Genomic DNA, 25,404 nt, shown 5'->3' with positions numbered 1-25,404 from the left:
AGTTGAGCGCGTAACTTTACGACTCCGTTCATCAGCACCGGCTAGTACCTTGTCTGGAGGCACCGTATCGTGTACCGCAAAGTAAACAAAGGAATCGAGAATATACGAGTGCATACGTCAAGTCCCTTGACACGCGGAAAAATACGATGCATGTGTTACATGTCGTGACACCTGGTGGAATACAAAGCAGCTGCAATGCAAGGTTTGCACGTATCGACGCTACGCGGCGCGCATCTCACATCACGTAACAAGTGTCACGATACAGTGCTGCTGCAGCAGTTACTGCTACTGGTGCTGCTGGTGCTCCTGCGGCTACTGGGACTGATACGATGCGATGGGCTATGTGAGGCAATGACAGTGCTAAACTCTCTCAGATGTTATGAAATATGGCGCACAAAAACGCCTCAAACAAACACCTCTCCCCCTTGGTGTTTTCTGCACTACACAGACAAACAGCAGTGGTTCGAAAAGGACTTCTTCTTGGGCAACTTGGTTCTTAGATTTCGTAGGCATACTTTGTGGCGCAAAATACATTTCTGGAAAAGGGACAGAAGAAGGGGAGACAGTGGAGACAGGGTTCACGCAAGGTAACGCTTAAGATCAACTCACCACTCTTGTGCTGGACCAAATGTTGAAGAAATTAAACATTCGCCAATCACACAAACATCAGAGAAAGCTTCGCTTACATCTATTCCCACAGTGCGTGGAATCTGCATATATTTTGTCCTTATTGCTGGCGATAGCTGCGACGGACACCAGAGGTGGCGGACAGCATCGCCAACCGAAACAATTATTAGAATGAGCCCATAACAGCTTTCGCTGTGAAATATTCGAACTATTCAAAGTGAAATGCACATTAAGCCCTTACTGAAAAAACATACACCCGGAACCACCCAACAAACTCTTTGACCACATATTTTGCACCTACCGTAGTGCTCGAATACTGATTTTGTTCCCCGGACTGGAGCAGTTTGCTGTACCCAATTGGACCATTTGCAATAATGTATCTTCGCATGCGTGAGCAAGGAAATTAATAACCACGTGACCTTGACATCAGACTAGCCGAAATAACGACTATTCCCTTTGAACATTTTTCGCTTTACCATCAGCGAACCCTGCAACGCCTCTGCTCTGCCGCAGCCTGAGGAACAAGGTGACGGGTTCTGGGTAAATATGAGTGCATGGAATTTTCGAGTAAATATTTAAGAGCCTTTGTTCCCGCACTTTCTCCCTGGAAGGGAAGAAAGAGATGCATAGAGGAAGAAACTCAGTTTGTAAACGAGAGTACGGGGCCAGAAAACACCAAGTGGCATTAATTGTTTTGCATAGGGAATTGCTTCTGCTACTGATTGATACTTACTACTTTTTCCTTAAGTGTGCTCAATTGTATATATATATGGGTGCTTGAATGGAGAGTTTCTCTAGATCTGGTAGATCTACAGAACTTGCCGTTATACATCACAAAGGATTATTATTAAAGAATATCGAAGCAAAAAAACAAACATTAGGCGTCCTTATGGGCTTTTCCAAAGAATTTGATAGGATGAATCATGAAATTATGCAAGAAAAATAAGTTTACTATGGAATGCAGTGCATTGTATTAGATTCAACTAAAGGATACCTAGCACACCGTTATCACCAGACATCTACCAGAAGGGAAATTTCTTCATCAAAACGCATTCATCAAGGCTTACCAACGAGAATTAAGTAGTCTGCGTCCCCTGTTATTTATAATTTATGTTATCGACATTGAAAGAATTGACAACCGTATTGATTACATTATGTACGCGGACGATGTTGGCTTATTCTACACTCCTAATAAAGAAAATGATTTTGTGAAAAGAGCGAACACATTGTTAGTTAAACTGCGCGCCTTCGGCGCTATCAGATAAAACCCGTCCAAACCTTTCCATTCGTACCCTGCAACCGGTTATCCACCACCGGTCAAATTTTTTTCGGGCCACCACCAATTCGCTTGTCTCTCAAGCGACGTGACGACACCCGCGAAAGCCTGTTATCTGACATGACGTGTACACACTGATTATGCATAGTTAGGCCGAACAAAATAAACATTATTATTTCTGATTCGACGCTTTTTTGCCGTTAGCCATCTACTACTGGACAAAAGTTTTCGGGCTGCGCCCACATCGCCTGTCTGTTACACAACCTCACAGAACCGCAAAAACTCACTGCGTCAAAATGACATGAACGCATCAAAGGTACATTAGCATGTCGAACAGAACTGAATTTCTTTGGCAAGAGCCATTTTTCAACGAATAGAAGATGGCTGCCCGCCAGTCGTTCTGGCACTGGCTAGTAATAGCTGCAGGGACGAATGGGTACATTTGCATACATCAAACACTTTGGCCTGGATGTATAACTTTGTCGAGCCCTCTCAGCGCGTACACGACATCGCTCTGCCAACTTTTGTTAGCTCAGGATCCGTAGTCGGGGCATTTCTGCCATTCCGTTGCACACCACTGTGGTTTTCTACCAGAGAACAAAAGCTAAGCAAGAAGAAGCGGGCCAATCGCGGAAGATGGCACCACCCTCCACCTCTGGTTTTGTTCTTTCACTGCGCTAGCCTGGCCTCACCGTAACCTTCTCCATTTCAGTATGCTACTCTGCTATGGCTAACCAATTAAATGAGAGAAATCTGTGAAGTCAGACAGTGTTATTTGAGAAAGCAAACAAAATTAGCTACCTATAAACGAGGAGGACATCTCATTGGCCGGTTCAAACAACGCTGCAAATCGCCGCCCGGTGGTTGCGTCGGCGGTTGTGTCAATTTGACGTCACGAGATTCGAATAAAAACCTAAATAAAAGCCTTACAGCTAGGGCCCTTTTTTAATCTATAACGGCTTACTCATAAACTCCTCTAAAACTCAGGCGGTGTTTTTCGCTTCAGACAGACAGCATGCACCGTATTTTCTCCGTTTGATGCTCATTAATATTTACAATAATTTGTCCCATTTCGCTTCAACTTGAGGTGCATTCTTCAACGAACACATCGTATGGAATCAACACTGCACGAACCTTAAGCCAAAGTTATTGAAAGCTGTATGAGTTCGTTGAAATTGCCAAACGCATTCTTAAACTCGCACTTAGGTTGTTGTCATTTATTGTGCGGCAATGGTACGGAAAGATCCCCTCAGTGGTCTTATAGTAGTTCAAAGAAATGTGTTACGGGCCGTAACTTAATGTCACGTGGTAGTGACGGCGAAGAAAGAAGCAGTACGGTGGAATACAAAACTAGCTTTTATTGGGCAAACCTGTGCCCACAAAACAGGCTACACTTATAGCAGAACGAAAGCGGCGAACACAGTCGGCGATCGTCGAAAATCTGATCAGCGGGTCAAGTGCGTCGGCTTTTATACAGCAGTCGTCGAATGTTCCGGACTAATCGTTCGGACCCGTGTGCCTTCCACAAAGTTCTACACCATTCGCGTTACGCGATGAAATCAGATAACACAAGGTTCGGCGACAACAGACAGCCAGGTAGAAGCATCGATAACTTTCCAGAAACATCGGATACATTCAGGCGCGTCCCTCGCTGTGCGATTACAGTTGTTAAGCGGCGAAATGTGGTCGCCCGATAAAGATAAGCACACGTGTCAATACCCCCCTCTTAAAGAGCATCGACCCGATGCTATATACAAGCGAAATAAAAACACCCGTAGCAAAAAAAACAACAACAAAAAAATAAGGAATTTCGTCAGCGTCCGTAAAAGGGTATAAGGCGCACCACGTGGACCACTTCAGATCGTGCGCGGCGCCGCTGTGAATGCGAAATGCCATCTGGCACGACCTCATAGTCCAGAGCGCCAATACGTCGGATGACCTTGTAGGGTCCGAAATAGCGTCGAAGTAGTTTCTCACTGAGTCCTCGTCGGCGTATCGGTGTCCAAACCCAAACACGGTCGCCGGGCTGGTACTCAACAAAACGTCGTCGGAGGTTGTAGTGTCGTTTGTCGGTCCTCTGTTGGTTCTTGATCCGTAGGCGGGCGAGCTGTCGGGCTTCTTCGGCGCGCTGGAGATAGCTAGCGACGTCAACATTCTCTTCGTCAGTGACGTGGGGCAGCATGGCGTCGAGCGTCGTCGTCGGGTTCCTGCCGTAAACCAGCTTAAACGGCGTGATCTGTGTTGTTTCTTGCACCGCCGTGTTGTAAGCAAATGTTACGTACGGCAGGACGGCATCCCAGGTCTTGTGTTCGACGTCGACGTACATCGCTAGCATGTCGGCGAGGGTCTTATTCAGCCGCTCCGTAAGGCCATTCGTCTGCGGGTGGTAGGCCGTGGTCCTCCTGTGCCTTGTCTGACTGTATTTCAGAATGGCTTGGGTGAGTTCCGCTGTAAAGGCCGTTCCTCTGTCGGTGATGAGGACTTCTGGGGCGCCATGTCGAAGCAGGATGTTTTCGACAAAAAATTTCGCCACTTCGGCTGCGCTACCTTTCGGCAGTGCTTTAGTTTCAGCGAAGCGGGTGAGGTAGTCTGTCGCCACGACGATCCACTTATTTCCGGTTGTTGACGTCGGAAAGGGTCCCAGCAAGTCCATCCCGATCTGCTGGAATGGTCGGCAAGGAGGCTCGATTGGCTGTAGTAATCCGGCTGGCCTTTTCGGCGGTGTCTTACGTCGCTGACAGTCTCGGCATGTTCTGACATAATGGGCGACGTCGGCGGTCAGGCGCGGCCAATAATACTTTTGTTGTATCCTCGAGAGTGTCCGGGAAAAACCGAGGTGTCCAGCGGTCGGATCGTCATGTAGGGCGTAGTTGTTAAGCGGCGAAATGTGGTCGCCCGATAAAGATAAGCACACGTGTCATTATTTATCTTATGTAGCGTTCCTAACTAGAACGGCAACAGAAATGACATCATCTAAGTGAGACGGGTGTCGTCCGCCATTTTATTCCAACTTCTTCCTTTTCACTTCTCCCCTAGCACCTTCCTTCGTCTTCTTTCATGCGTCCAGCGCAGACCGCTTCACTCTTCCGGATTTCTTTTAATTACACCTCCTGGGGTAATACTTGAATACGTTTCCAATAGCGGCGCACTCCGTTTGGCCCGAGGCTCCGGCGTACCAGACATTCTTCAATATTCCATGCTGGCATGCAGTCTTAATAACTTGAAATGGTCCGCAATATTTTGAATTTGAGGGCACAGCTCCTTTCCTTACAAGGACATAGTCTCCAGGCTGTATGTCCGGTATCTCACTACTGTGCCTTTTATCAAAGTTTCGCTTTATGCGGCGCCTGTAGATCTCCTGTTCTTTGACAGTTTTCCTTACTTCCGCAAGTTCGAGGTTCTCTAGGAGACCTAGCTCACGATCTGCAGGAAGTATGGGCGCTGTACCTGAAGTTACAAAATGAGGGCTGCAGCCTAAGCTCGTGGTGTATGATCTGTTGTGATGCTTCACAGCGGCCTCGAGACAGCACTTCCAGCCACCGGCAAAGTCTGGATACATCTTCAGATACTGTTTGATGTCTCGTATGGCACGTTCCGCTAGGCCGTTTGCTGCCGGGTGGTATGGAGAAGAATACTTTATCATGATGCCGTGCTCGTGGGCCCACTTTGATAATTTGGCACTCCGAAAAGCCGGCCCGTTGTCGCAGACGAGCGTCTTTGTGTGTTTAAAACACTCAGCTTTGAGGAGGTCTATTACGCTGTTTGCGTCTTCTTTGCCAGCTTTAGCCGCAATCGTCCGTGTGCACTCATCTATGGAGAGCAAGAAAGCTTGCGTTCGCTTGACTCCTTCCCCCTTCTTTTTGAGCTCCGCGAAGTCCAAATGAATTACTTCGAACGGGATGCTTGAATATTCAGGGTTTGTCATAACGTCTGTCGATTGCTTGAATTTAACTTTGTTCACCTGGCAGAGGTGGCATGTGCGGATGTAATGGCTGATGTCGTTTTTCATGCCCGGCCATGTGAATCTCATGAGCAATTTCTTATAAGTGCGCCAGAAGCCATCATGTCCACCCGATTCAGGGGTGTCGTGGTATAGATGAAGAATCCTTGGAATCATAGTTGGTGGTACGTGATACCTTCCATTGATAAACTGGAGCTCTTCTGTACCTTCCCATAGCTTAATATGATTGATTGTATCTGGATTATTGCTTGATTCCTGTACAAGTAATCTTGATAGTGCGTCAGCGTCAGTGAGGAGTGGGCCAGGACGGTGCGAAATTACGAAATCAAATTGTTGCAGATAGTTCACCCATCTAGCAATGCGGCCTCTTGGCTGGGCCATGCTCAGAAGTTGAGTCAATGCTTGATGGTCCGTGAAAAGTATGAATTTGGCACCTTCCAGGTAAGTACGAAAGTACTGCACAGCTTTTAAGACGGCCAGAGCTTCCTTTTCTGTGGTACAGTAATTGATTTCGGCGGGTTTCAGGGTATAGCTGTAGTACCCCACGACGTAGTGTTTGGTTTGATCAGCTTGTTTGGATGGCTTCTGGTATAGAACTGCACCGGTAGCATAATGTGATGCGTCCGCGTTCAGCACGAAAGGCAAGGAAAAATCCGGTATTCGCAAGATGGGGTCCGACGATATTAGTTTTACAAGCTCACGATAGACAGCTTCGCACTTCTCGTCCCAATGAAAAGGCACGTCTTTCTGAGTTAAACGTGTGAGGCACCTTGTTCTCAGTGCGTAGTCTTTGATAAACGCCCGGAAGTGTCCTGCAAGGCCAAGAAAAACGCGCAGGGAGTGCACATCATAAGGCTTTACCAGCTTGGAGATTCTCTCTACCGATTCTTGCTTGGTGCTTTTAGTCTGTCCATCAAACACCCTGCCAAGAAATACTACGGTATCTTGAAAGAACGCACTTTTCTTGAAGTTGACTTTGAGTTGGGCAAGACTGAGGGCATGAAGAACTTTTGAAAGATGACTACGGTGTTCGTCCTTTGTCTTTGAGTAGATGATGATGTCGTCGATGTACACATTGCAAAATGTGCCCAGGTAAGGTTTCAGAATGTCCGTCATAATCTTCTGAAACCACGCAGGGGAGTTTTTCCAACCAAATGGTAGGCGGTTGTACTCAAACAAGTCAAATGGGGTTATGAACGCGGTGTACTTCTTCGTTTCTTCACTTAGTGGAATCTGCCAAAAGCCCTTGCAGAGATCTATTCGTGAAAACCAATGGCAACCACCGGTTTCGTCAATGATGTCGTCGATTCTCGGCATTGGATAAGGTATCAATTCAGTTTGACGATTGAGAGCTCGGTAGTCTGTGCAGAGGCGGAATGTCCCGTCTTCTTTAGGTGCAATAGTGATAGGAGAAGCAAATGGGGATACAGAAGGCCGGATGATACCTGCGTCTAACATTTCTTGCAACTCCTTTTTCAGCCACACCTTTTTATCTCTGGACATATTATAGGGGGTTCTACGAACCACTGTTTTATCTGCGAGCTCGAAAGGAACGACATGGGATTTCATTGCTGGAGGGTAGCTTCCTATGCATATAAGCTCTGGGTACTTAGTCTTGATGTCTTCGTGGTGAAAAATTAGCCTTGATACACTAGGTTCTTCACCAGGGTCTTCTGTTCTTATCGTGTCTTCGGCCATTACCTTGTCATCCCAATAGAGGTTCATCTTAAGTTTTTTCATGTCTGGACGGGACAAAAGAAAATCGTAGGTGACATTGGGAATGGCCAATACGTCACTGGTAATAGCATTTCCTTGAAATTCAATAGCCAGGGTTACCCATTCGCTATGCATGGTCACTGACCCATCGTAGGCTTGGACACGCAATGTTCTACCAGCGTGCAGACGACTGGCATCCACTCGAGTCTTGTTGATAATAGATACCGAAGCTCCACTGTCAACGAGAGCCTTCACTTCAATGCCATCTACCTTAATGGGGGCGTACAATAAGCTTGACGACACCAAATATACTGTCTCACTGAAGCTCTTTTTCTGGGGCTTGTGATGCACGGTAGACAGATTATGTGGAAGTAGGTTGCCGTGAACTGCGGTAATTGGTTCTTCACCATCCTCACAGTCATGATTTACGCTTCCCAGAGATTTGTTTATGAAGCTGTGTTCACATTCAGTTGACGGCAACGACTCTAGATTGTAATCAAGTTGCTCTGTTCTACCATCTGGCTGTCTTCTCGATGTAATTCTTGGCACTGAGGTCTGTAGAAAGTTCAGAAGGTCATCAAACGTTCTTGGACCTTTGAGCTGGACATGACTACGGATCTCGATACACAACCCTTGCGTTATCAAAGCTACAACAGCAGAAGACGACAGCTTCGGTTCTGCAGAATACAACAGGCGACGCTTCTCAAGACAGTACTCAAGCAGAGAGCCACCTGTATAACTGAACCGCAGTGCCGCATCCCATCTTTCTACTGCGTTGCCTTCGAAAGCCCCTAAAAAGTTACTTTTCCACAGTTCCCAACATGTTGTTCCATAATCCATGAGTTGCACGTCATACCATTTTCTGGCTATACCGCCCAAATAGCGGCGCATATGCAAAATCTTTGTGTCGTCGGAGTGCCACAGATTCTTGTCACAGGCGTACTCGAAAAAACACAGCCAGTAGTGTGCATTTTGCGATTTTCCTTCAAAAACATCTGGTTCAACAATACTTCGTGCTGACTGCTCTCGACTAAGCGCTTGGACGAAAGTTCTCATTATTTCGATCTGTTGTATAATGTTCCTTTGCAGTTCCATAACACTCAAGTCTAGGCTCACCTTCCCGGCAGGCGTTTCCTCTTTGAGGGTGCCACGTCGTATGGGTTCCAGAACGAGTTCGCTCAGTGTCTGCAGTTGTAGATTCACTGTCACCGATCCTGTTTGCACGAGGGCTTGGCGGCTGATTGCAGCTTGTTGCAGTACCACGTTGATCAGCGCGGTAGAACTAACTTCAAGAGGAAGGTCCGTCGCTGGCTCACCGTGCACTTGGTATCGGGTGAACACAACAGACTCTGATGACGCCTGGTCGACGAAAAACGTCACCCGCATCGCTGGTCTTCGAATCCTGTCGGCTGCGCCAAAATGTAGCGTTCCTAACTAGAACGGCAACAGAAATGACATCATCTAAGTGAGACGGGTGTCGTCCGCCATTTTATTCCAACTTCTTCCTTTTCACTTCTCCCCTAGCACCTTCCTTCGTCTTCTTTCATGCGTCCAGCGCAGACCGCTTCATCTTATAATGCCCACGCCTACATTTTTTGAAAATATACAGTGTTGTCAAAATGGCTACGCACTGTCGGCACGAACTATTTCATTCCTTAGAAATGGAAATCTGTAACAACCCCGATAACCTATGATCAACTGCCAAATTAAATGTCAATGCGTCATCTCGCTCCACAAAAGTTGTGAACAGTGGTTTGTTTCGAAGCCGCGTGGAAATTACTGCTCCCATAAGTTCCACACTGTACCAAAAACATTAAAGAAATTTACGCTAATAGAATCCGAAATAAGCGTCCTCTCAAAAAGAGCTTTGTACGACTTGCTGCATTAATTTCTTTTCTTGAATTTCAACTTTCTATTTATCAGGTGACTTCTGTAAAATTTTGTGCGACGTCCTAAATAAGTGCAAGATGCGTTGTCAATGCATTTGTTTACGTTGATATTATGACATGTGTGCTTACTTTGGTACGAAGATCGTCCGGCATATGTGTCTGTATATGCAGCATCTTGTAGTGTATTTTTGCTAAGTTTCACTTACGCAAATCGCCTGTCGCTTGGAGGGGTGAGGCCAATCAAGCTGCCTTAATGCAGCTTTTATTTTTATCCTCACTATGACACCATGTACTCCTTACATGTTAGGAGAAATAAACTCAAATTTAAATGTTCTTTGTATTCTCATAAAGGTTGTAATCAGCTTATTTGCGCAATAGTAATTTTTTGCATAATTATCGCCCTTAAGGTGTACTGAAATGTAAAGCATATGTTTAAGTAACATTTTTGTTGACTTAATGCACCCAAATATTGGTGCCACACTTATTCACTAATGTTTCTAGATGGACGTACAGTCACGCATAATGCGCCACCATCTCCTGTACCGAAAGTTCCGGACACAATGCGTTTTTAATGAGGCCCATTCGAACTAATGTATTCCTAAAATTACATTCGTTAATTTCAAACTATAAGATTAACCTTCCAGAAGGCACGATCAACAAAATAAAAACATACCAATGTCATATTTATCATTCCTACTTTATTCCCCACTGTCATGAAACGTACTAGTACTTATGTGAAAACGAAGATGTCACGGCCGCCATTACAGAGATATACTTGAGCAAGAAGGGCGCTTTTGTTACGTGAACGACGAGATAGATTGCAATTTTACGAGGGCCGTATTGAAACTAACAATCAGTTGTTTCTTTGAGCGCAAATATGAAAGCTCTGAAGAAATGGCATGTTACTTTACGGGGCGCATTCTTTTCTGCATTCATAGATGGCTGTTTAGGATCAAATATATAGATAACCTAGTCGCCAGTATCAGCACGCCAAGTGATCGCGATTCATAGGCGGCTTCAACTTGCTCATAGCGACGCGTCGATGAGCTTGTAGAATGCGTCGAAATGGATAAGACAATATAAAGATGGACAAACTGGCGTTGCCAGACAGCCTCGGAGTTATTGCCCTCAGACGCCCGCGGCAATAACGAACAAGGAAACTGTTGGTGACTCCATCAAAGAAGAAAATCGGGTGACAATGTACAAAATATCGAGAACGCTGAACAAAACTCGAGTGCCGTTCAGGAGATGACTTAAAACTTAGGCCACAAGAAAAATGGACGGCGATCTGAAAGCCAAACGTTCAAGGACCTGTGTCATGCACTGCGCAGTAAAGTGACCTAACAGCGCAGTAACGCGTGCCTATGCACTTCCAACTGAACAGCGGGAAACTGACAGAATGGAAAAACAAAATGTTCCGCACTCGGTTCTACTGAGACTAAATGCGAGGCCAGTGGTACGAAACAGCAGAGTCGATCCGCGCAGCCAATGCGTCCACTATCTCCCCACGGTGTGAAACGGAATGCATTCAGAGGGGCATATAAGAATGGGTTGATCGGCAGGAAGAAACGTGCGCACAGAAATGAGCATTCGTGAAAATTGACGAAAAGTGTGAAAAAGACACTGGCAAGGGTCGTGTTATTGATGAAACGTTGTTGATGAATTATTGATGAAACGTTGTTGCACAAAAAATTCACCCTACTTCTCGTATATCAGAAGTAAAATTTTTATGTGGAAGTCACTTACCTGGGTGCCATCCGTTTAATTCGGGTCCATGAACAGAAGACGTGCTGTTTTTCATCATTTCCTCCAAGTGCTCAATTTCAGTGGAGAACTTTTGATGCAAGTCATCAATGTTTGCTTGGAGCTTGATAGCCGCTGAAACAATGCTGTCGTTATAACTCCCACCTAGTTCGTCCAGAAATATCTTGACAAGCTCGAGAGTGTGATTGAATCCTCCCACTGCTGAAAAACATTCTTGTACACTTTGGCTAAAATGGCTCATTCGCACTTCCAGTTCAGAATTCCTCTTTTCCAGTTTAGCCTTCAACGCCGTGAGCCTTTCTGCGAGAGAATTGTGTAGCGACTCATTCAGGGTCGAAAATTGGCTCAGAGAGGTAAATCGGCTCTCGTTCATCCAATGAAAAATGGCATTGTTGCTAACGTTAAGACGGTTGATGGCGTTAGTAAGGGAGATATTCAATAGTTGCATGTTACTCTCTGCATTATATAGACTCTGCCAAAGAGAACTGGCATTTCGCGCTGGGTCCTCAGTTCTGCCTTCGAGTTGTGTCAAATTGTGTTCTCTTAACACATCCACTGTTTCTTTCACCAGAAAGCTCACGTTCCCAAAGCTGCGCTTCATTTCGTTCATGAGAGAGTTTTCCACTTTTTTAAGATGCGTGCTGATGCGATCGGTGCTTTCTGCCATCAGTGCCACTTTTTTCTTCAACGCATCGTCGTCAATTTTTTTCCTTAATTTTACCAGTTCTTCAGCCATAAAAGTCATGGCCTTTTCGATAGGCCATTCTTCGCCTGTCACGTCATTGTATATAGGTGCCATTCGCTCCAATAAATCGTGCCTTTCCTTATCGACATCCGCTGGGAAACTGTCGCAAGGCATCGCCTGAGAATCTGAAATGTTGTCATTATTAGATGGGTATTCGGTGCATTCAATCACCTTGCTGTCTCTAATAGCAACTGAGAAGTTCCCGTCCTTTCCAACGAATTCAATTTCATTGATGTCGTCAAATTTGTTGTTTTTCATTACTTCGCTATAAAAGGCTGTGTCTGTAGAATTACGTCGCCCGTCGATGTCATTTTTCGTGAAACCGATTGAAATCGCTGGTGCAGAGGCGTTACGCAAGTTTCCCACGTGATTGATGCTCACTTTGATGTTTTGTTGGGTTCCATTACGGGAAATATTGCCCAGTGAGCGCTGGGCTTTGTGTGTCACTCCCGGAAATACGCGTGGCGTTTCCTTGGTCTTGTTCTCTTGCATATCAGTTAAATTTTTCTTCTCGATTTCAACGCTGTATAAGGAGTACTGATCTGTGGTTTCATTTATATGTTTTCGAGGAGACAAGAGCTGCATGATGTCTTCCCCAGTTCTATAAAAGCGTTCTATCTTGGCCACCATTTTTGGAAGTGATGCTGCTGCCCGTTGCACTTCCGGCGTAAGCAAATTCTTAACACTCCTCGCTTCCGCTTGCACAGCCTCGATGGTCCTGTTTGTTCGCTCCAATGCAGCGCGAAGACTTCCCCTGTCGGCCTTCATATCATTAACGTCGGCAGCAATCCGCAGCATCTTGGCTTCGTCCTCCTGAACCTTCTTGTACACATCGTGAATGCTTATCCCTGGCATAACATGTAGCAAATTGGACACAGAATTCTGCCCCCTATTCTGTAGTGCTTTCACGTCAGTTTGCAGTTTCTTTATCGAGTTCGAAATGTCCACGTAACTCAGCTCTAACATGTTAAGTTTATGCGATATGTTTATGGCGGAGCTCACCTGTCGGTCCAGCAGCCTCAGTGTCTCATCGACGTCTTCTTTCCACGATTCACATTGGCAATCACATTGTCTCGCTTTAACCTTCGTCGAAGATGAGAGCAGCGTAAGCAGAGCGGCCACGGACACTTGAGACAGAAGCGCCTTGACATGAGCCATGTTTCCTGGCTATGCTTGAACGCGCACAATTCAGGCATTCGTCTGAAATGGATTGGCTATCACCGAGACACCGGCTGTCGTACTGCAGAAGCCACTCAGAGGGTTTTTCTGCGCTTGGAAAACCACGGGAAACGCAGGAGTTAAGCGTTTCCTCGACGAAGTGCTAAGAGGAGGCGCGGCTGACACCGCACGAGGTTTCGACTGTCTCTTATCTGAAGGCCACGACGGACACAAGACACCGCTGGAAACAGTCGCCGTGAGATCCGTGTTGTGCCGATTGCGGAAGATTACCACGGATGAAAGTCCCGTCGGTTGCGCCAGCTTTGGTCTCATTACCATGCGCAGCACAAAAAGGGCCTTCTGGTTTTCTGAGAACGTGCTTGTTGGAAAATTTTGCTAAAATGTTTACAGTGCATCGCATCAACCTCTAAAATAACAGAATAAAAATAGCTAAAATAAAAATAGCTAAATGCCAAATAAACCACGATGCAAAACAACGCGGCAGACTTTCTGTCAAGTATGGCAGGTTTCGTTTCACGGTGCTTCACTGAACACAGTGCCGCACGCACACACAGTCTGCCCGTTCCCTCTTTCATCTTTCTGTTTATTCCCCCTTTCCTTTACACCTCGAATGGGGGAACTAAAGTGGGCGATCGCCTGCCTATTCTTCCTGCCGTTACTTACCTTGCTTTTTCGTTCTGTATATCTCTGTGAAGAGAGAGCGAAGGAAATATGCTAACCATTTCGTGTTAATATAATGAGAACTCAATTCTTATTCCTACTTGAGCAAACAGTATGTAAGTGATACTAAGGTAGTGGCAAGTAAAGCTGCTTCGCACTGCGTCATCGCGTTTTCTCATGATTTGTACGAAAGTAGTTTCAGCGCAACCCTCACAGGCTTTTATATTCTATTCTTCGGGAGCCATGCACGATATAGCAAAATAGCTGTGGTTTTAATAAACTATCTCACTGTTTTTCGCCTTTGGATGAAATGTTGCTTTGAATCCTATGCTGGTGCACCTGCTTGGACACGATGTCGTCGAATTAAAAGGATACGAAATAGATATTGTGCACTGCGCGACAGTGCGGAATCATAGCAAACTTTGCATTAAAAAAGTCTCTTGCGAGCAGTCACGTTACGAATTTCGGTTGCCTGTAAACAAGTCACACATTTGTAGTCTTTAGGGGCCGCCATAAAGTTTAAAAAAATGCGTTTAGAAAATGACAATATTTTTTTACAGCACATATGGATAGCACATTTCTGGCAAGATTCGATATATATAAGACGTGGGATTAGTAACTTCACAACTGGTGTGTTAAAATCCACCAATTTAGGCGCTGGTGTAAGTTTCTGTCCATCTGCATTCCATTCCTCGCCGCGTCGTATCAGAACTATCGTCGTTGTCAATAACATCATAGTCACTGGATATCATCTCTGACAATGCAGAAGCAAATCATTTGCGGAGCTTGACGACTCAATCATGTGAAACCCGCCCTTTCGCGACGGACGCGGAAACACGTTACTGACAGCCGCCATATTTAAACTGTCTACTGGAAAAACCTAGATTATAGTGCCTAGAATATACTGGCTAGTGTATCCTGCAGCCGCTCTTTTCAATGGAGGAGTGTGGCGCCGCCTGCAATGAATGCCCACGGTGGCCGGCAGAGGTCGCTGCCGTAAGGGTGAGTGTAGAGTTACTGTATATGCTACCGCAGGTAGCAGAGTTGCGCGTCTGTTTTATCACGCCGCTAGCGCCCCTATTGGCAGAGCGTCATCACGTGGTAGTCAAGCAACCGTGCATTGCGGAGAAGCAGATGCCCGGGCCAATTTTTGTATTTCCCGACGCCGCCGCTGCAGCGAACTGGATTGACACAAGTTATCGCCAGTCAAATTCAAAGCGAATTCGGCCGATCTTGGCGTTCCCTGTTCGCGTGCGCGCTAGCTGCGGAGCAACAACACATCGTGCGCAGCGCATCTCACAGTTGGTTCATCGCAGTGTCCGCGCAGTGCCATCGGAATGATATAATGACCGGGTGCTCCGCTCCCGTCTGCACGGATCGCTCTGAAAGCGGAAAAGCTTTTTATTCGATCCCATTCAAACCCATGCAGCACACTGCTTTCACAGAACTGTCATAAAAAACCAGCTCACATTTTCAGGATAATGCACTGCTTTGGTTGCTGTTTCTGAACATAAAAGAGGTTACACAACTAAGTAAAGATATTTCATCTACTACTGCTTATGTGAAGCAGGATGCAAGAGGAATTAATGTCGTTATTTACCATACGGTAAGGGCCTTTACTGTGTTTTGCATTATTACCCATATTGTAGCTATGTCAATACTGTGAGAGAAAAACTTTCACTACACTCCCACAGAAGGTTACTTTTCGAAACCCTGCAGTGAAAAGGCACATAATGAAGTGGCACTTGAAGGTGTGGCTGATATCCAGTGCCTGCTAGTAGGTGGGTACGTTTCTACAGCAAATTTAATGGGGTACCAGAGTCGAAATACTAATGGTTGGTCATTTATTCACCAGTAATATTTAAGACTGCCTACACGTTGAGAGCTTTGGCACATAAGCAGGTATGCCTATTGCAAAGCCCAGTATCCAGTGTCCAGTGCAGCGCCGGATTATGGGCCCAGTGCCGCGCGCTGGATGCTGGGGTGCTGGGCAGGCGCGGCGTACTGAGAGGCACTGGGTACTGGTGCGAAAAACAGCTCTAGCGCGTTAAATACGCGGTGCCTGGACACCGTATATATATATATATATATATATATATATATATATATATATATATATGTATATATATATATACATATATACATATATATATATATATATATATATATATATATATTTGAGAACAGAAAGAAACAGAGAGCATTTTGGCGCAATAAAAACAAAAAAAAAGCTCCGACCAGGATTCGAACGTCGGACCTGCAAATCCTAAGCACGGTACTTTACCACTACGCCACGCCAGAATTTTTTTTTTTTTCTACGTCAAGGACCAAGAAGCAGTTTTAGTTTCACAGAGAGAAGCCTCGCTCAGTCATAGTAGATGCGCTATCGCCCAGCAACTAAAGCTCACGCCTGTACCACAAAGAAAATTTTGCTGTCCATATTCAGTAGCTTGCTCGGAAGTGCCACAACACCGATTTTCACTTGCGATTTGCATTTTAACTTCGAAAAAAGTCCTAAATGAACCACCGACCCGGGACGCTGTATGGACTGTTACTACCGATTTGGATAGCCGTTTGTTGTTCTTCATGCGAAGGATATGCAACGTTTTCTTAGTTCAGTGATGCCTTTCAGTCGGCACGTCTGTCTATTCATATATCTTCGTCAGAGAAGCGCAGGCTAGGACTGTGATCCTTCGGCGACAGCACATATATACTTGTGTTCATGACGCGTCACATCGGCGCTCAACGCTACTCGTGCTGTTTGTGCGCTCATGCTACTTGTTTTTATTTAAGGACACTGATGCGAAAGCTGAAATATGGTGATTTATCCTTGTTAGACTTCTTGATTCCCGAGCCTAAACGCGTCGAGAGCGTGCAGATGGACTCGGCGGATACGCTTGGCATAAGCTTCGGTGGGGACCGATCTCGGCGCCTTTTCTTGACGATCTTACTCAGTCAGCTGTTTCGATGCACTTTGTTTGCGATTAGGCGGAAAAGCAGTCCACAAGCGATGAAAAGCGCCCACGGTCGATCGACAATATGGTAGGCAAGTCGCCTGCAAAAACAGAGTGCGGCTTCGCCGCATAGATTTGGTTGCTTGCCAGGCAAGATGGCGGACCTACGCGCAACTCTGCTACCTGTGGTAGCATATACAGTAACTCTAGGTGAGTGCAGACTGCGCGTGTCGTCTGCTTCGGACATCAGTTTCGCAGTGGTTGCGTCGGTTTCTATGTTTGCGTTTTCTGTCTTATTAAAGCGTTGCGTGTTTGTTCTTGGTGTTGTCAAAGAGTGAGTGCGTCGCTGCTGTGTTCGTGTGCTTGTCATTACGAGAACTATGCGGCGGCGGTGAAAAAATGCTGAAGGTAGAGTGCAAGGAGAGGACATGCTTTGTGCCGTTGTGTAGAAGCGGTTACCGCTCAAACAAAGGGCTTGTATCCTTGTTCACTCCACCATCTGATACGAAGCGGCAGCAGAATGGGCAAGAATGATCAGGAGAACGGACAGAAGGCTGGCATCAACTGCTGTTGTTTGTGAAAAACATTTAGAAAACAGTTTAGTCGAGCGTGCATTCTCTATCACCGTGAACGGCGTTGTCCACGAGATTCCCCGCGATAAAACACGCCTGAAACCCTACGCCACACCAACGATATTTCCTGAGTATCCTAAGCATGCACCTCGTGAGTGCCAGGAAAAAGAAAAACAAGAAAGAAGGAGCAGTAGTGCTTTGAACTACTATGATGCAGGTTATGTTACATGAAACATCGCTGCCAAAAATTCGTGACCACAGTGTACAGGCTTAATTCCTTCGCGAAAGGAAAGCTGAAGCTAGTGCCGACGCTGCTTCATATTGCACTACCCATTTACAATGAAGGCCTTGTCTATCTTAGTCAGACCTTGTCAATTAACCCCTTTGAAGGCCATGGAAGATGCTTTTACTGTGTTCTTTAGCAAAACAAGTTACATGTAGCGACTCTAGCTGATTTTTCAAGTCAGCTCCAGACATGTCGACACTGGCCTTTCCACAACTAGGGTGCCCAGAGCATGAAAAACCAGCTTTGACAGCATTTGTGAAGTTCTATGTTTTCTTGAGCTTTCGGTTTTTGTAAAAGCCATCAACAAAGAGAGTTAAGCGCAAAGGCAACGGCAGAAGCTCCTTAAACTGCGTCACTGCCACTAGATCTATCTTCTTCATGCGTGTGTACATAATCTGATATCTAGTGCTGTCTTGTGCCTGCGTTTGACTGTTGTTACGCTTAAATAAAATATTTGCTACGCTCAAATAAAAGATATGTCTATTATTTTTGCTCACGTATATCAGAAATAAAAAGAAATCTGCACGTATTTACACGTGCAGATTTCATCTGCACGTACCTAGTATAAAAAATACATAGTACGCAAAACAGCACAATTCATTTTACAGGCTGATGTATTTACCCATTATCATACCCTCGGGGCCCAATGGGCATTATGAGGGGATGGGTACATGGCTTACAAACAATCAAAAACATTAAAACCTATGAGGACCACAGTAAGATATAAATAGGCAGAAACAGCAGCAAATAAAATAAAAAGAAAGAACAGAGATATTCGAGTCATTACAAAAGATGATCGGTTACAACGGCCTTGAATGGTTATTCAATCACATCACATTAATAGAACAGTAACGTGACCTTAAAATCATTTTACTTTATTGGAACAAAAAATGTAATCTGAAGCTTACACTTAAAGAATACACTGCCATCATCGCTAGAATAAAAAACAAGTGTCCTTACCTATCGCCTAAGAGGCACCAAGGCGAACGCCTTGTAAAGCCTACTGTAATCCACGCTAATCCTCCTTCATCCGCTCTAATCCACCTTAATCCCCTAATTCACCTTAATCCAATCACTAATCAATAATTGAATTTGATAATCATTAACCATTTCTTATACACTGCTGGACAGGCTTTGGTTCGTATCTGGCCTTGCTTGGATCGCGTAATAAGTTCTGTACCTGACAACACGACCTTGAAACACGATCTAAGATCTAAGGCTTCTGGCTTAGAAATTACTTTTCTCTTCGCCAGCATAGAAACACATGAGGTTCCCCGCTGGAAGCCGAGCTGAGCTAGAACAAGCTTTTCAGGCAAGCGCCAAGCGCTAAAGAAGCCTGTTGTGATCAAAACAAACCCTATTTAGTAATCAGCTGCCCACATTTGAACTGTTCTGCTGCTACGGCTTAATAAAACCAAAAAGCGCAGCAGCCCACTTGCCGATGCAGTGGAAACAAGGCGGGTTACGAAGACCAGATGGTGCCACGGCACCCACCTGCACTGCAGCGCTCCTAGCGGCAGCTCCTGGCATTCATTGCATCCGGTGCCACCCGGGAGGCCGCATACGGCACACCAGCCAATATATTGTGCGAAAGTACGACTCTTCTACGGCACTTAAAGGCTTAATACACTCTCCGCATATTGCCTACACAGCACTTGCTCAAGATGCGCCCTATACGTAGACCTCGCACAAGGAACATAAAAAAAATAATTATGCGGATCCCAGGCACTATGGAAATCGATGTAAGCGAAGCTTCCTGTGCTGTTTGCTTTGAATGACGACAATAAGTGGTGATATTGACGGTGAATGTTTAATTTGTTCAGCGCTTCGTGCAAACGAGAGTGGTGAGTCGACTTAAACATTGCATTGTGCACACCACTGTTGTTTGCCTGCGTAGTCCACAGAACACAAAGGGAGACGTGTTCGCTTCAGGGGTTGTTGTGCGCCTTTGGTCATAGTTTCGGGAAGGCCTGAGCATTCTTATTGCCTCACATCGTACATCGTTTCGTTGCAGAAGTGTTAAACTGTACTGCAATTATGGGGCCGTACGAGCCAAAACCACAATCTCATTATGAGGCACGCGCCGTAGTGCCGGACTCCGGATTAATTTTCACAACCTGGTTTCGCATAACGTTCTCTTAAGTGTAAGTCGACAAGCATTATTGTATTTCTCACCTGCAGAAATGTGGCTTCCGGGGTCAGGATCGATTATCGATTTATCATCCTTTGCGCTTGCGATCTTCGATTTACGTCACTGCGACCTGAGAGGCCATGGCGACTGTAGCGGTGCCCTTTGTTGTGCAACTTTCAGTTATTGCACTGTTGGCCACAACCACCAACATGTCGTGCCATGGCTCACCACTGTTCATTTTAAGTTTTCGGCCATGCTGCTGAGATTCTTGAATATATTCAGTATATTGATTGAAGATAGATCACTTAGTTTCGATCTGTTGACGAGTCTTGACAATGCAGCCTATTTGACCGCATTTCCGGTAGAATAAAGTGAATATCTCCATACCATATTTTTTTCTGAAACGAAGAGAACCAGTAGTTGTAAAATATACCGAGTTAACGGGTTTCAGCCTGAAGGATTGAATTTAGGACGGGGGCACGTAGGAGTTTACTGGCAAACATTTTGCTCAAATGGTGGTCAGCGTTTCATTAGAACTTCCAGAAGTTGTTCTCAAAGTGTTGCCGCTAGAGTTAGGCATTCAGTTACTGCTGTAGTTTGTTCAAAAGAACAAGAAATTTCTGTACGTCCGTGATGCATCACCCAATTTTATGCGGCAATACAAGCTTTTGATTTCAACAAAGAGAAGTAAAAACCTAATCGAATGTTCCAGTTGTCACCTCACGATGATTAACTTCAGAAAGCACAAATGAAGCATCGGTTGTGGTTGGTGAAGTAAGTTAGAAAACTGCGCTGTCGTACAACATATCAGAAACTTGCATATCGCAGTATTACAGTCCTATTGTAAAAGCAGTTTTTATCAATATTGCAGCATAATAGAACGTCATAGAGACGCCTCAAATGCATGGAGATCCTAATGAATATTCTTCAGTCTATAACAAGCAGTAGTTTGTTCTCGCCCATGTGTTTATCTATACGGAAAATAATACGTCTATTGTAATTGTCTCTGAGGTTTTGTCTTTTATGGTAATGTGTATTACATGTCAGCCGCCAGCGCTCGTTGTGACAGGTGTCACACTGTCGTTTTGTAAGCGAACAAAAGCAACGGAAGCAGCTGTGCAGTGAGCGTTTCCAGCATCTGTGACCGAGGCGACAGCAACGCAGCAACCCGCTGGCGGCGGTGGTCACTCGATTTTGTTTGGGCCGGCCATATACAGACAGGGTGGATTGACCTATTTTCATCTCACTCACTGCTACTCGTCTCATGGTTGTGCTACATATGTGACACCAGAGCAGTGGAAGACGGCGGCGTGAACGTGCGCGTCGGTGGTATAGTGGTTAGCATAGCTGCCTTCCAAGCAGTTGACCCGGGTTCGATTCCCGGCCGACGCACGTTTTTTCCTGGCCGGAATTTTTTATTTACGCGTATATTTTACAAACACTGCATTCTGCGGGGCTAATATAGGGGCAAGAAACTTGGAGGTTAACAAAGAAGCTCGAGAAAAGATCAGTTTCGCGCATAGAGTGGTGGAACGAAAAGTGTTTGGCGTAATGTTAAGACAGAGAAAGCGGTGTGGATCATGGCGTAAAAGGTATCAGCTTGCATTCCCGTTGACATTAATAAAGAAAAATGCAGCTATAGGCAGGCCGCCAAGTTGATAGGATAGATAACCAGAAGACTATGAGGGTTATAGAATGAGTGCTACGTGAAGGCAGTGGCAGTCGAAAACGTCAGAAAATTAGGTGGCGTGGAAATTATGAATTTTGTAGGCGCAATTTGGAATCAGCTAGCGCAAGACAGGGGTAATTGGAGGCCGCTAGGAGAGGCCTTCGTCCTGATCTAGCCATAAATATAGGCTGATCATGATGATCATATATTTTGCAGGTTGTAATTCGCTAGCAGCGCTAGATTGATATGCATATATTGTTATGCCTGTCAAACTACAATCAGATGTTGACAGCATTACTTGGTGTCACCTCTGGTCCATGAAACTGAATGTTAACAAATGCAGAATAATCTGGACGTACCGAAGAACTGCTGACAGTTCAATCCCTGTTTATTCAATCACAAATTTTATCTTGTCATCTGTCAGTACTTATAGATACCTACGTGTCCACATAGATAACAACTTATCATGGAATACTCATATCAACAACACCATTAACAATGCGAATCGCACTCTTCTTTTTTTTTTTGCTACGTCACTTTGCTTCGGCTTCTCTTTCCTCAAAACAGCTTCTTTATAAAACATTAGTCAAGTCGAAACTCGAGTACGCTTCTTCATTCTAGGATCCTGACTCATCTACACTTGTTAACGCACTAGAAGGCATCCAAAATCGTCCAGACCGGTTCAGTGTTGCTAATTATTCTCTCACCGCTAGGATTACTTCAATAAAAATTTATCTCTACCTTCCGAGCCTTTCTATCAGAAGCCTGCCGCTCAACATCAACATTTAGGAGAGATACGAAGAAATATTTAATAACGACACTACTGGCTACTGATTCATTACTATAAGTATATGCTATCTACAAATATATTTACCAGTTTTCAATGATTCTGTATTTACCTATTGTATCGACAGCTTTTATTCATTTGTTATTCTATATCTTCCTTTGTCTTCCTTTTTCTCCTTCCTTAGGCATCTTAAATTTTTTGTCGTGAAGTCTACATAACATTTGTACTTTGCGTATTGTAAGCATATATTTATTTCTAATTATCTGTTACATTAACCTCGTGTTCATTGACATGTGTCATTCCTATGTTTGCATAACGTGTCAATTACTACATATTTATTTATTCATACGCTGTATCGGTTTCATTTGCATGTGTTTTGAACTTCAATTATTGTAAGCAACTTCTTGTATTTGTGTATTTTTTTAATAAATTCGTGTTTTCTGATCTCTGTCGCTGCTATGTTGCCATAACGTATTAATTCATGCAATGGTAAATTAATAATAGGAGGTCCCCCTGACAGTTCTTGTAACTCCGAGATCTCCTTCTGTACTAACGATGAATGATGAAATGAAATAAAATAAATAAAATAAAATAAGCAGGCCTGCCTACGTCGTCTCTTTCATAAAATCTTCTTTACAAATCTTGAAGTGAAACGCACATTGTTCTGGCCACCTGGTTACCTTTCATCCCGCGTCGACCATACCTTGAAAGTTGAAGTGCCGTTCTGCCAGACCAACATGCGCTTCCACTCCTACGTGCCGACATCATCCGAATGGGCTAACATCCCCGCCTCCATCACCAGCAACGCTGAGCAGGCATCATTCAAGACTGCCATTTTGAACGTGTAACACTACTCCTCTCTAAAGTGTAAAGTGTAAGAGTGGGGTTCAAGATTCGCATGCAGAAGACATAGGCAACGTTCAATAGCCTCGCAAAGAAGCGAGAATTCACGATCCCTACTCAGCCTATAGAGAGTGTACAGGAGTCCATTTATCTAGGTCAATTACTCAGAAGTGTTCATCATAAGGAAATTTACAGAAGAGATTGGGTTGTAGTGCGCGCGCAAGCATTAACAAATCGTGGCTTGGAGATGACCATTGTTTTTTAATAGAAAAATCTACCATGAAAGTCCTAATCATTCCCCCAATCATTTTCTTCAGTGTATTACAAGTAGTTTTTTGTTAATTGGCTATCATAGTATAACAACGTGGTTACAAAAACAATTTTTTCTTTAGTGCTGCAGCACAACAAAATGTGATGGAAAAATGGAAAATACATCTACGTCCTAATCAATTTTTCAGTGTATTGCAAGTAGGTATTTGTTCTCGCCCATGTGTTCATATATGCGGAAACTAATGTGTTAAATCCTGGGGCGCTATAACTTCAACCTATTCCAAACTTTTCTATTCCAATTCTGCCATCAGTCCTCCGCGATTGGTCAAAAACGTTTTTGGACCACCCCCACTTCACCTGTCTGTAACGCGACGTCACAAACCCGCGATACCTCCCCATCTGATATGAGGTGTTCAGACTGATTATGCATCATTTCACCGAAAAATGCAAAATAGTTATTTCTGATTCGACGCCTTTTCTTCATTAGCCCCAGGCTTTGGTCAAAAGTTTTCGGGCTGCAGCCATTTCACCTGCCTGTCACGCGACGTCACAAAATTGCAAAAACTCACCGCGTCAAGGTGACGTGTACGCATTAAAGATGCATTATATATGCCAAAAAAACTGAATTTTTTTCTTAATAGCTGCAGACTGCCCCGTTCCGCAAGGAATAAAAGATGGCGGCCACCGATCGCTCAGGCGCTGGCTACTCGCACCTGTCGGAGAGCATGGGTTTATTTGCGTATAATAAAACTTCTCGCCTGGGCGCGCACCGTTTTCGAGCCCTTTCGGCACGCTTACGCCCTCATTCTGTCAACTCTTCTTTGCTTAGGATGCGTTTTAGCGTCATTCTCAACCTTCCGTTGCATGCCGCCGCGATTTTCGACCAGCCACCGCAAGGTAAGTAAGGGAAAGCGTGCCAAACGCAGACGCCAGCACCACCCCCTTCATCCGATTATCGATTTTCAGTGAACTGGCTCTGCCCCATTGAATCCCTCTCCATTTGAGCGTGCTCCTCGCCTCTTGTCAGCCAATTAGATACGACAAGCCACTGAGTGTAGGCAGTGCTATTCGTTTTTAAAGCAAACAAAAGTGACCTTTTATGAACGAGGAGAGCGTTTCATTCGTCTGTTCAGAAAACCCTACGGGTGTCCGCGCGATGCTTGCGTCGGCACTTACGCAAATTTGACGTCAGGAGATTGGAATAAAAACATATTGGAATAGTTTTACGTTATAGAGCCCCTGAAACACCTACACTGTAATTTTTTCTCGGAGCTGTTCCTTTAGAGTAATGCGTATTACTTATCAGGGGCCAGCGCTCGTGCACACGGCTGTGACATTGTCTTTTTGCGAGCGAGCAGAAGCAAGGGTAGCAGCTGCGCGGTGAGCGTTTTCCGCATCTGCGACCGAGGCGTAAGCAACGCAGCAATACGCGGACGGCGGCGGTCGCCCGATGTGGCCTGGGCCGTCTTTATACATACAGGGAGGATTGACCTGTTCTCTCTCACTCTCTCTCTCTACATATGCGGCACAAGAGTAGTGGAAGGCACCGGTCCGAACGTGGGCGTCGGTGGTATAGTGGTTAGCATAGCTGCCTTCCAAGCAGTTGACCCGGGTTCGATTCCCGGCCGACGCAAGTTTTTATTTTTCTGCATCAAAAATTATTTTCTTTACACAGATATTTTACAATCATCGCATATTGCCGAGGTTGCGGAAGACACCTAGAGGTACACAAAGAAGCTCGACAACAACGTCAGGACCGCGCACAGAATGACGGAACGAAAAGCGTCAGGCGTAACTTTAAGCCACAGGAAGAGAGAGGTGTGTGTGAGATACTAAGCAGGTAGAGGTGATATTCTAGTTCAAAATAAGAGAAACGTATGGAACTGGGTCGGCTATGTATGCGCAGGCCAGATAACCGGTGGATCATTAGAGTTACAGAGTCGGTACCAAGGGAAGTAAAGCGCAATCGAGGACGGCAGGAAACTAGGTGGGATGATGAAATTAGAAAATCTCCAGGCGCCAGTTCGAAAGAGGTAGCGCAAGACAGGGCTTATTGAGGATCGCAGAGAGAGGTC

At 45.0% G+C, this 25,404-nt stretch overlaps 1 protein-coding gene and 2 non-coding genes across 3 annotated transcripts in view; 2 read left to right on the top strand and 1 right to left on the bottom strand.

Moving 5' to 3' along the window:
- The window catches only part of LOC135921429 (uncharacterized), a 41,517-nt gene extending 28,208 nt beyond the window's left edge, over positions 1-13,309 (bottom strand). Inside the window, exon 1 of the mRNA XM_065455786.2 lies at positions 11,216-13,309. Within this exon, the coding sequence (XP_065311858.1) occupies positions 11,216-13,136 (1,921 nt within the window). The 5' untranslated portion in view covers positions 13,137-13,309. The remainder of the gene's footprint in view (positions 1-11,215) is intronic.
- A 7,771-nt stretch (positions 13,310-21,080) lies between these two features.
- TRNAG-UCC (transfer RNA glycine (anticodon UCC)) lies at positions 21,081-21,152 on the top strand. Its single transcript has one exon. It is a non-coding gene; the product is annotated as a tRNA-Gly (tRNA).
- A 3,738-nt stretch (positions 21,153-24,890) lies between these two features.
- On the top strand, positions 24,891-24,962 carry TRNAG-UCC (transfer RNA glycine (anticodon UCC)). The gene has a single exon. It is a non-coding gene; the product is annotated as a tRNA-Gly (tRNA).
- The last annotated feature ends 442 nt before the right edge of the window (positions 24,963-25,404 follow it).

This window comes from Dermacentor albipictus, chromosome 10 (genome assembly GCF_038994185.2).
Source record: "Dermacentor albipictus isolate Rhodes 1998 colony chromosome 10, USDA_Dalb.pri_finalv2, whole genome shotgun sequence".
In the NCBI taxonomy this organism is placed as follows: Eukaryota; Metazoa; Arthropoda; class Arachnida; order Ixodida; family Ixodidae; genus Dermacentor; species Dermacentor albipictus.
This window is presented reverse-complemented; position numbering and strand designations above follow the sequence as displayed.